Source organism: Mixophyes fleayi, chromosome 5 (assembly GCF_038048845.1).
Source record: "Mixophyes fleayi isolate aMixFle1 chromosome 5, aMixFle1.hap1, whole genome shotgun sequence".
In the NCBI taxonomy this organism is placed as follows: Eukaryota; Metazoa; Chordata; class Amphibia; order Anura; family Limnodynastidae; genus Mixophyes; species Mixophyes fleayi.
This window is the reverse complement of record NC_134406.1, coordinates 96,649,453-96,661,761: the sequence shown is the minus strand read 5'-3', so window position 1 is coordinate 96,661,761 and position 12,309 is coordinate 96,649,453. Positions and strand designations below refer to the sequence as shown.

At 37.9% G+C, this 12,309-nt stretch overlaps 1 protein-coding gene across 1 annotated transcript in view; it reads right to left on the bottom strand.

Annotated features, from left to right (window-relative positions):
- DPY19L1 (dpy-19 like C-mannosyltransferase 1) overlaps positions 1-12,309 on the bottom strand; it is a 153,224-nt gene that overhangs the window by 105,515 nt on the left and 35,400 nt on the right. The window contains exons 2-4 of the mRNA XM_075212580.1: positions 11,102-11,126; positions 5,727-5,814; positions 4,294-4,431 (exon numbers count right to left, since the gene is read on the bottom strand). Coding sequence (XP_075068681.1) covers positions 4,294-4,431; positions 5,727-5,814; positions 11,102-11,126 — 251 coding nt within the window. The remainder of the gene's footprint in view (positions 1-4,293; positions 4,432-5,726; positions 5,815-11,101; positions 11,127-12,309) is intronic.

Genomic DNA, 12,309 nt, shown 5'->3' with positions numbered 1-12,309 from the left:
CTGTGATCCTCACCATGTCAAGTCCTTGTAATCTGCTCCTGGCTCCAGTCCTAGTATGGGCACAGACTGACCAAAGTACTGTACCCTTCCACAAGCAGAGGATATCCCATAGTGCCCATCAGAGTCAGTAGAGTGCAGAAGGATATCCCCAACAAGGAAATTATAAACGCTCTTATCAAGATCTTTAACAAACTATTGGAGGCAGACCCTGATGATCAGATTCTATTCCACATAGTCCACAGAGCTCTCCGTCTAAGAACTATGCAGTCTGCCTGGGTACTGATACCTCTGCAGGCTCGCCTAGGACGCCTCTCAAATATTCATGTAGGGTTAGAAAGGAGCTTCATGACCACCAGCTGGCTGATGGCTGGAGAATTTTTCACCAGTCTGATAAAGACTATAGCTTCTACTGTCATCCTCGCTCCTCTTATTCACAAATTAATATTTATTAGTTAGACCCCTTGATGTGGTGGTGGAATTGTGGATGGGCAAATGACGGACTTCAGGACTCTTATTGTAAGTCTCAATTAAAATCCACTATTAACAATAATGGGAAGACCTCCAAGATAGCGGTTTGAGAGGCCCACAAATGAATTCTTAGGGGTAAATGCATGCAACTTGGGAGAGGGAGAGGGACCAATATCTACAGAAAATCCCCTTCCCTAGGATTTCTCGGGAAGCCAGTATGCTACTAGATTCTCCCTTTACCCTAGATGAACTTAACAATGCCATTAAGCCATCCCCACTTGGGAAAAGTCCTTGCCCGCATGGGTTCTCAATCTCCTATTATATAGCATTTAGGGAAAAACTAGGCCTCATCCTCTTGGAGGCCTTTAAATAGATATCGGATGTAAAAGGGTTCTCAGCACAATCGATGGAAACCCACATTATAGTCATTCTTTAGCAGTGTAAGGATCCTGCAGTGTGTCCCAGTTACAAGCCAATCTCCCTCCTAAACATGGACATAAAATGATTTGCTAAACTAATTCATGCATCTTGTCCCCACACTGATTCATAATGATCAAGTGGGATTTGTCCCTTGGAGAGGGGGCAAGAGACAAAAACACCAAAATTATAGATCTAATTAACTCAATCTCTGTCTCGACACCCACTGTTCTCTTGTCCATTGATGCCGAGATAACATTTGATAGGGTGGACTGGTGCTTTATGAGAAGGGTTCTAGAGCATGTGGGGATTGATACTTCTTGCTTTCACAGGATCTTTGCCTTATATAAATATCCAACAGCTAAGATTAAAGTTAATGACATTTTGTTAGAGCTAAAATATATTGCCATTGACACCCACCAGGGCTGCCCACTGTCCCTGTTAGTTTTTGTCGTCTGTATGGAGGCCTTGTTGAGGGCTATTCGGTGTAACCCCATCATATCAAGCCTTCTGGTAGGGTCGAAGGAATATCGTCTTGGTTTGATTGCAGATGACTTGCTGGCCATTGTAACAAACCCGCTCACAACTCTTCCCAATTTGATTTCAGAGTTCTCAAAATTTGGCTGTTTTTCTAACTTCCAAATTAATTACACTAAATTAACAGCACTTAACATCTCTGCTTCTGAGCAAACAATAGCTGGTCTCAAGACTGCCCTCACATTCAAATAGCAATTGTCCCACATCCGCTTGGGTCTCAATCGCTAGAGATAACAATCAATTGATCCGCCTTAACTACTCTCCCCACCCCCCATTTTATCCAAAATTGGGAAGGAATTGGGGTCTTCCTCTAAATTCTCATGGTTTGGCAGAATCAATATTATAAAAATTAATATTCTACCTAAAGTGTTCTACATCCAGCAAACCAAACCGATTAAGATTCCAAAGCAATTCCTCAATGAAAACTAATTCTCCAAAAACTAGTTCACAACTTTGTGTGGGGGGGTTGGGAGGGGGGATGGTGGGCAAGCACTCTATTTCATATAGACATAAACACCAAGGTGAAGGGGCAGACAACAATATTATGACCTACCACCAGGCTGTATCATTGAGCAGCATATCAGAGTGGACCAAGAGGGACAGGATCAAACAGGAGGTAGATGCGGATAATGCTCCTGAGGACACTCCACTGCATGCTCTACCATGGCTTTCCAAAATCCCTAGATTATATCACCTTGCATTGGTCCAACTCTCACAGTGTGAAGACAGATTCACTGTGAGAACATTTCAGCTTTCCAGTCTCCTTTATCCACCATTTTGGCCAATCATGACTTTCTTTCTGGCTGGGCCAGTATCTCCAGTGTTGCCTTCTGGGGAACACTGGAGATACATTCAGGTGATGCACGATATTAGATCGGCTGGGGGCCCTAAATCAATAAGTTGAGATCCATCTCTTTTATAGGCTATGTGTCTGTCCCAAGCTGTTCCTACTCATAAAATATCAGATATCTACAAGATCTGGATGGAAGAGCTGTTCAGTCTGCAGCTTCCTTCACAGGTCCTTGGGAGAGAGACTTGGCACTGCATGTAACCCAGCTTTCCTGGCCCAAGATATTTCAAGCTACACATAGTTGTTCATTAAATGCCTCAGTGATCGAGACAAAAAATAAACAGATGACTAGGTGGTACAGGTGCCCTTCCTCTTTCCATAAATACCACCCACAAATGACCTCAACCTGTTGGAGGTGTAATAATGCCCCAGGAACGCAATAACATATATGGTGGGAGTGTACAGGTATTTCTACTTTCTGGATTGAAGTTTTCAGGGTGTCAGAGATAATAGTTGGGCATAAAGTTCCAAGGGACCTGGGCTTGTGGATGCTCTGCCACACTAGGTATTTCAATCTCGCAGTATAAAAAGTTGCTCTTAAATCATTTGAACAATGCAGCCAGAGCTGTTGTCCCGATGTACTGGAGATCTAGGTCCCCACCTTCACTTAGCGAGTGGCTCAATGCGTAGATTTTTATATGTCCGTGGATGATATTATTTTACCTGTCACTGACAAGAACGGGGTCTTTAAGGCCACATGGTTTAGCTGGTTTGGAGTTTACACAATCAGCTGAATTTAAATCATTATCCTTTTCACTTCTGTCCCTGGTTGCTTAAGATGACCCGCAACTCCTCAGTTCTGAATGAGGTCCACCTCAGCATTGAGTCTCCCTGGCAATTCCAACTACCCATGGTTTCCAATACATTATTTGACTTCATTACAACCCTATTGCTTTTGTTTTACCTAGCGACTACATGAGCACCTGTCACCTCCTTCTCTCACCTCTCTTTTTTTCCCCTTTTGTTTGTTTGTTATAAAACTAAAATGTGAATGATCTGACACTGTCATTGTTTAGCTACCAACTTTAGTATTCTACCTGATGTTACCTCTTTTGATATACCGTTCATACTTTTTATGGAGCTTTGTGACTGCTTTACTGTTTTTGGACCTAGACATTTTTCTACATAAAGAATCTATAAAAAAACAAAGCAAAAAGTTACTCTTAAAAAAAAGGCACAAAGATATCAAAATGACTGGGAGACCCCTTGTGAAATAAGGTACCCAATTATGATTGGTGGATGCAGCATGACAAATACCAAGAAAAGGGAAGGGAAAAAAAAAGGGAAAACAGCAAATTAAACACTTACAGGAATACAAAAAAAATACAAAAAAAATGATATATCTATCTCCATTTTTTGCAGACCCTTAGATACAAAAAAACACGATACTAAATGCTGGTGTCACTGCTACTAGTGAGAGAGGCACATGATGCCACCTCACCTACGTTGATAACAATTATTCTAACCGTTTTAAATACTTGAAAATACACTTATAATCAATGGTATGCAGGTATGAGGACAATAGTGAAGGTTATTGTTTTCACAGTTTGAGAAAGTTATGGCCAATATGGGGTTTTTTTCACCATTTTTTTCCTGCTATGCATTTAACAAGGATTTTCTAATCTGCAAGGAAATTCCTTTCTGTTACAAATGTGGAAATGGTGCATGGCACTTCGGCATTTAAAAACCAGCAATCACTTTGAGCACTGTGTGTAATGATCGTGAAGCCAGTAACCACCACCAGACCGCCTAAATGCCACTGACCCCAGCAACTGCTGTTTTGTCTAGTAAATGTATCTGCAGAGAAACAGCAAACAGCAGAAACTGCTTAAAATAATAATTAAATAATTGTTAACGGCAGATGTAAGCAGCATACAATTTTGTATTATGTAATGATGATAGTGAAAGAATTCCAGTTTGAATGAAATGCCTAACATTTTGCTAATCGCACAAGTGACAAAACTGCCAAAAGCTCAGTGACTAAATAATTAAAAAATAAGACTGGAAAAGATAAACATTACCTCGGGGTAGAGATTAAATCGTTTCAAAGTATTTATTACACTAGGATATTCTGTAACATTATCATTCATGATTAACTGCAATCCAGAAAAATATGATGGAGCTTCAATGATGGATTTGAAGTAGGAATAGTAAAGTCCCTGTGAAAACAATAAAGACAGAATTAAAGCTTATTACATAAGAAGACCGTTCGATATTGTCAGTAATAATATTTAATGCTAACACTACATGCCATAAATAAAGCTTAATTTGTGGCTTTCTGCAATTTAATTTAGACTGTGCTGTTCACGTAGAGTTCTTAGCCCTCAAAGGCCTTTCTATCTCCAAATACATTCATGCTTGATGTATGGCATTTTGCATACATTGCCTTGGCATATTGTCCCATCTAGGCCATTGAACCATCTGCACCTGTAGTCCCTTTCACCAGGCTGGATTTTACACAACCTAGACAGACACCATCTCAGCCTCTGCACCATCTTATGTGTTTTATGGCCGTGTGGTGCCTTATAAATAAAATAATAATAATTTAGCCTCCTTAAAAATATTTCACTCTTCCCATCAAATAAATTAGACTTAAATGAATTTAAGATCACCTGTCACAAATAAAGCTTTTCCCTTGCAATAGCTGATACTTTTTACTACACTATCATAGAAGCCCATTAAATCAATATCTTAGCTTTTTGGTGAACGAAACACCAGGCAGGGAAACGGTCACGGCAGGGCTGCAGGAAGTGCTACCGACTGGTATTGACACAACTAAACAAGGAGGTGCGGAGTCTAACGCACCTCTCGGTATTCACCAGGGACCCCCGCAAGATGCACTGCGCATGCGTGCGCAGCATAGCTACCCGGAATCAGGAAGAGCGTCCCGTTGCTAGACAACGGTGCGTCGTCAGTGGAACAGACAGGTGTCCATACCCTACTCCAAGGAGAAGTGCGGGGACGGCGCCAGACAGAAACATTTAAAAACTCCTCTCTAGTAATACTTGAGAAGAACACCATGTTTTTCCTATACACAATACTACCTGTCTCGCGATCTACGTTGCCTGTACCGTTGTATACAAATGTCAAGGGGGGAATGTTAAAGTCAAAAACAAAATATGTTTTTTTCCACTAAAGTTTGAAGAAGATGAATGAAAATGGTTTTAAAACATAAATCAGACCAATCCTAGTCGCAAGTTGTGCAATAAATTAGTAAATTAATCTCTCTATGGTCTTATATTAATATATTTCTCATGTTTTTTGCTTTTTGACCTGCACCTTCAAGTAAATTAATTGTGTTTTCTTTCAAAATGTTGCTTTAGTTATTTGCCTATTCCTTTCAAATACACCTGGGGCAATTAGCCTTTAGACATAAGAAATAAAACATTCACAGAGCCAAAAGTCACATTAATTTATTCCAAATTCTGCCCGCTTTTAGCTGAAAACAACTAACCATTTCAGTGCGAAAGGCCATCTCTCGTTCCAAAGTTGAAAGGTGAGAAAAATGGCGATCATTTTCAAAGAGTGTTGATATGTAACTCCTGTTAAGCAAAAACAGGGGGAAAAAAAAACAACAAATCAAACATTGTAAAGCATAGGTTTAACTTTTTTTTATAGATTTGGATCTTGAAACAAATATTTGTTTTCATTTTCCTTTGTGTTCTACTTCCCATCCTTTCCACGTGTTCCTCCTATATTGGGCATGTGACAATTATTCCTTCCTACTCTTAGATAACATTTTCAGGGTATTTCATATACAAATTACAGTGCCCAGCAGGGGCAGGCTGGGCTGGTCCCATACTGGGTTACCTTGGGCTGGGTCACTAGGGCACCTGCATTTTTTTCCCCATTAAAATAGGATGCCGAGTCGAGTCTTGCCTCTCGGGCTAAAATTTGTCAGTCCTCCCCTGGTGCCCAGATCCCCCACCCCCATATATACTGAAAATGACATCCATGTATATAGAATAAAAGTTTATTTATGGTATTAATCTAAATCAGGGTTGTCCAACCCGCGGCCCGCGGGCCACATGCGGCCCAGCACGCCTGTAAATGTGGCCCAGCAGGAGTTTTGGTTGTGGCAAGGGGGCAGTGCTGTTAATGAAAAAAAAAATCCTGCAAAAAAAGAAAAATATAAGAAAATCTTGTGGTCACGCGTTCCCTCCCTGGTCTCCTCCTCTGTGCGGCGCTCGCAGTGAATATCGGGCGTGACGTCATCAGGATCAGAGAACAAGCCGATTAAAAGGTAAGTTAAGGGGATTTTTTTTTTTTGTTATTATTTCAAGGGACGCTGACCAATGCATAAACTCACCTGGTCCTGGAGCATCACGGACCTTATCTTCCTGTCTTAATGACTGCTGTATTGAAGCCCTTCATAAAATGTTGTAACAATATCACTTGATGTTTGACAGCAGCCATTAGCATGTCATTAAAGCACTGAGCAACAACAAGGAGCATTAGCAATGTTTTCTATGGTTTTTTTGGATGATCAGCTATTATTAGTGTTAGTGTATTTTATGTGCGGCCCAAAACAACTTGTCGCCTTCCAATGAGGCCCAGGGAAGCTAAAAGGTTGGACACCCCTGATCTAAATCATCAGCTACGATTTTAGTACAGATTTGCACCTGTCAGCAATGTTGGTAAATAACCCTCCTTGTGTATGTGTGTGGACATGGAGTAGGGAGGAGTAAGGGCTCTACTGCCCGAGACCCGTTATCCAGAAAGTTACAAAAACCACAAAAAAAAACCAAAAGTTATTAACTGCTGCAACTCATAATGTCACACACACAGACATAAGCACACAGCACCACTTCCAACAGTCACTATGAGAAGCATTGCTAAGCAACATAATGAGGAAGGAAATGCAGGTGGCAGTTTGGGGAATCACAGGAGACATTTCTATATGTTTAATGCATATTTCAGAATAGCCCAGCGTCTCAACTATCTGGGTCTCATGCATATAGACTCTATACCTGTATGTAAAGGACAACAATAAGGAACATTTATAAAACTATTTTGTGAAGTATCTATTTATAAAATAATACATGGCTTGTAGGAAACAGTTACTAATTGTGCCCGCTGTGATTTGGGGCAAAAAGAGTATACTTCAGTGGGTATAGGGGACAGGGCCAACTACTCAACATTTAGATAAAGAGAGATAAAGAACAGCTGCAACACAGACATTGGCACACACACCCTAAAACAGGCTGAATAGCAAGTGTATGGTCCAATGTGGGGGAGACATTATATATATATATATATATATGATAATAATACACACTACAGGTGGACCATGTTTTTGCACTTAATATAAGTTAATACAGGGATTGAGTATTCAATGCTATCTTGTGTTAATCTCACAGAACTAAAAATAAATAGAATACTTATATTTTTCTGGAGTGTATGTCCTTCTTGAAATATTCTGTATAGTGTTGTTTCTTCAAACTCGCAGGTGGTATTTGTTAAATATATAGAAAAATATGAAAACTTGACATAAAGTGATATTGTTTAACAAACATTTGTTTACAATAAACACTTAAAGTGAGCTTAATATTAATTAAAAAAAAAAAAAAAAAGACATGTAAAAATCTTCACTCTAATATTGATGTGTTCTTTCCCAGATCAGTGCCCTTATAGTCCAACACATGTCGACCAATTTTGCTTGGGTGTCCATCAAGGATAGAGCTAATTTCAAATTGGCTGTCTATACTACTGTGAACCAATTGGAGTACCATAGGTCAAAGTGCACAGTCTGCTTAACAGAAATTTTATAAAACAAAAAAAAGTGTTCATTTTACACAGGCATAATAATAATAATAATAATAAATATATATATATATATATATATATATATATATATATATATATATATATATACACACACATACACATATACATACACATACACATATACACACACACACTCCCTTTTTCAAATCTGAACATGACAATTCCTGGCAGTCATGGTAACCTAGTAGTTCCCAAATGTTCAGCATGAATATCCTACTTCATTTATGTATATGCTGAAGCGGTCTCGTTTCAAGGTGTTGGAAATGACTTCTTTTTTGTTCTTTTTTAATTTGGATGTCTTTATCGGTATTAAAGCCGAAACTGGAAGTGCCAAACTGGCTTTTCTACACTTGCGTTATAAGCCTCAAAGTCCAGACATTTATGTCTGCGCTTCAAGTTTCACTTTGGATTCCGGCTACATAATACATTTGAGTTAGTAGATCATTTCTTTTTTGAAACAAAACCATCATTATATATAGAAGGGATCCCACCACAAGACAAATTAGTGAACGGGACATTACTAGAAAACTCAGAGAAAGAGTATATTTCTATTAAAAATAACACACACAAAAAAAAAAAATCAGGTTTTCACTCACAATGGGACTACATATAAGATCAATCAATTTATCAAATGTAGTACCAAAAATATGGTATATATTTTGGAATGTAAATCTAGATTAGTATTCTTTTTCCAAAAAAAGCATTATATTACCCATTGTAGGGTGATGAATTATATATGTATGCAAAATTAACAGGTTTGTTTTATAGAATTTATGTGAAGCAGACTTTGCACTTTTACCTTTGCGACTCCAATTGGCTCACAGGAATATAAAAAGGAACCAATTTGAAACTAGCCCTATCCTTGTTGAAGACCCGAACAAAAGATGTTGAAACCCGTTGGTCTATAAGGGCATCCTTCTCTGTATGAAGAAACTTTTCTGCCAGTGATGGAACATCGAGCGAATGAGCGCTATAACATCCCTGGTGAAACTTCTTTGGTTATATCATGAATGCTTCATTTTACGTCTAGTAGGAAGCTCCTAGTAAAACTATTGTTGGACTGGTATGTTTTTTATGAGTTGTAAATAGAACTATTTATTAAAGTTATTGCAATTTTAAAAAAAATATTGCACTAGATCTACTTTATTTTTTGTTTATCTAATCCACACCATTGAATACTCAGCAACACCGGAAGGAATAAAGGGGGTAAATAAAGTTTGGCTGAAATTATATACCAACATAAATCTTATACAACGTTTGCATAAAGATTAGTGCTAGTAAGTGCAATCCCAATTGGTGACATCACATTCGGTGAAGAGGGTCATCACTTATCACATTAAAGCACAATCAATTACGGTGGATATAAAATAAGGCTAACATGAGAAATACGTCTAGTAAGTGGATTTCCATCTGGGAACACTGCTCTGGGAAAGAAAACATCAATATTAGAGGAAGATTCAATTTGACAATGTTAGTCTAGGATTAACGCGGCGTTAGTACTATTACCTTTAATACGGTGATTTAACCCGGATTTTTACTCATGGCCCCAAGAGGTATGAGCAAAAATCAGCGTTAAAATTGCCGTACGAACGGTAATACTGCGCACTTTTACCATACTAACAGTAATAGTGCGCAGGCCGAATTCAATTGGCCCCATAGGGGGGTATTCAATTGTCAGCGAGTTGGTATTTTTTGAGCATGTTAAGCGATTTTAACGCTGTTTTTTTTATCATTTTTGAGCGGGTTAAATTTCCCCGCAATTCAATTCCATTTTTAACACTAGTTTTTTTTTCATGAAACGGTCCTTTCGGGCTCCAGTAGAAGGTCTATTGAAAGTATAGGGTGTGCGAGAGGCAGCCGCGTTTAAAAGCTATTCAATTGTTTTTTAACACGGCGGGTAATACAGGCAAATATGCTGTTGTATCTCGCACCTCCTTGGGTGCGTTAAAAATAAAAAACTTCTGAAAAGTATTTGAAATCATGTAAAAATGTTGAAAAAAAGTTAAACTTATGTTTATCACTAATGCCTAACTTGTGTAAGTTGATTTTATTGTGAAAAAAATATTGAAATAAAAAATAAAATCACTAATTAATTAGATTTATGCATGTTTTTGGTACAAATATGAATGCAGTAATGTGTTTTGACATGGTATAGATGATTGTTTGGTAAAAAATAGTTCAATAAAAAAATATGCTAAAAGAAAGTACTGTAATGTAGATATTATCAATGTGTATCAATGTGTAATGCAATCTAATGTATGGAAATGTATGCAAAACCTTTTTTTTGTGTAATGCATGACAGTGTCAAAACTCCCCTTCACTCCCCTAAAATCTCGCAAACACAATTTTTAATGCGCGGGGGCAGCGTTCGATCTTTTGCAATTGAATTGCACGAGTTTTCCCGCTGCACTAACTCAAAACGGTCGCTATTGTCGGCAAAAACCCGTGTGAGATATTTTTTTTTTATTTGATTTTTTTTTACCACGGCAGGGAAAAAAAAATCTCGCTAACAACTGAATACTCCCCATAGAGTGAAAAATTTTACATTTATTTTTTAATATTAAGCTCACTTTAAAGTGTTTCTTTTAAACAAATGTTTGTTACACAATATCACACTGTGTCAAGTTTTCATATATTTAACAAATACCACCTAGAGGTTTTAAAGAAACAATACTATATAGAATATTTGAAGGACATAACATACACTCCAGAAAAATATGAGTATTCTATTTATTTTTTTAAGTTCTTTGAGAGCAACACTAATAGCACAGGATTCTCAATCCCTATTTTAGCTTATTTTATGTTCTAAGAATTTATGTGTAATTCTATTCGAGTAAGAAGCAGCAATTAGTTACAGTGCTGTCTATTTCCCATCATATTATATCATGTTCTAGCACATGTTTTCCACACTGTTATGCACCTGGAAGTACCTGATCTGGCACATGTATTCTATGCTGTTTTGCAACTAGAAGTACAATTTATTTTTATTTCAACAAAGTGTTATTTCAGTTCAGCTGGTATTGTGTAAAAGAAAAACCTTACCAGTGCAAAACACCTGCAAAGGCAGCTGAAACAGAAAAGAAACATAAGTTCAATTTGCAACACTGATAAAATCATGAATTGCATGCAGACTTTCTGCAAATATATTTGCTAGTTCTTGAAACCTCATTATTTTGTCGTTTCCTGAATTCTACAATGTAAGGTTTGTAGAATCTGATGCCAAACAGGTTTTTTAATCTTTTCCTCATAAATTCCCAATTTTAAGTATTCCTGCTCAGTGTGTCTTCCCTAAAATATTAACTTATAGACCTTATTTTATCATCAAAATGAAAATATTTACAGTAGATACCTTCAAATACTTTATAGTGCATATCTGCCTAGAGCTGTGGCTGACACAGACAGAAGCATATTACAATACAGCACTGTGCAGCTGCTTACTATTCACAGCAGACACAGCTCAAAGCAGGTATGCAGATTGTAGCAAAAAATAAGTATACATATGGCCAGATTCATTAAGGAAAGGAAAGTTAAAAAAAATGAGTAACTTTGCCTCTTGGCAAAACCATGTTGCATTGGAGGAGGAGGTAAATTTAAAGTGGCCTAGTGGTTAGCACTTCTCCCTCATAGCACTGGGGTCATGAGTGCAATTCCTGACCATTGCCTTATCTGTGTGGAGTTTGTATGTTGAAGTATGAAGTGAAGGAGGTTTCCTCCCACACTTCAAAAACATACTGGTAGGTTAATTATCTGCTATCAAAATTGACCCTAGTCTCTCTATCTGCCTGTGTGTGTGTATGTGTATGTTAGGGAATTTAGCTTGTAAGCTCCAATGGGGCAGGGACTGATGTGAAAGAGTTCTCTGTACAGCGGTGCGGAATTAGTGGCGCTATATAAATAGCTGATGATGATGATGAATGTGATGGCAAATTTATAGTTGGAATAGGGCATGTCTTAGATCAACTTTAAGTTTCAGTGTACAAATAAAGCTATGAAGTAGTTGTGTGCTACAGTATTTAACTTCTATGCAAAATAATAAACTAAAGTAATGTGCACCCCATGCATTGTAACATAGTTTTCTTTTGGACAAAACATACTCCTTTTTTGCCTTACCTTTCTTAATAAATCAGGCCCATAGTATGTAGAATCCAATTCAAAACCCCAAAAAATGGGTCATACTTATTAGCACAACACATTCAGTGGTACATGCTGGCAGCTTGATATCTAGCAGCGGACCGGGCTGATCATGTGAC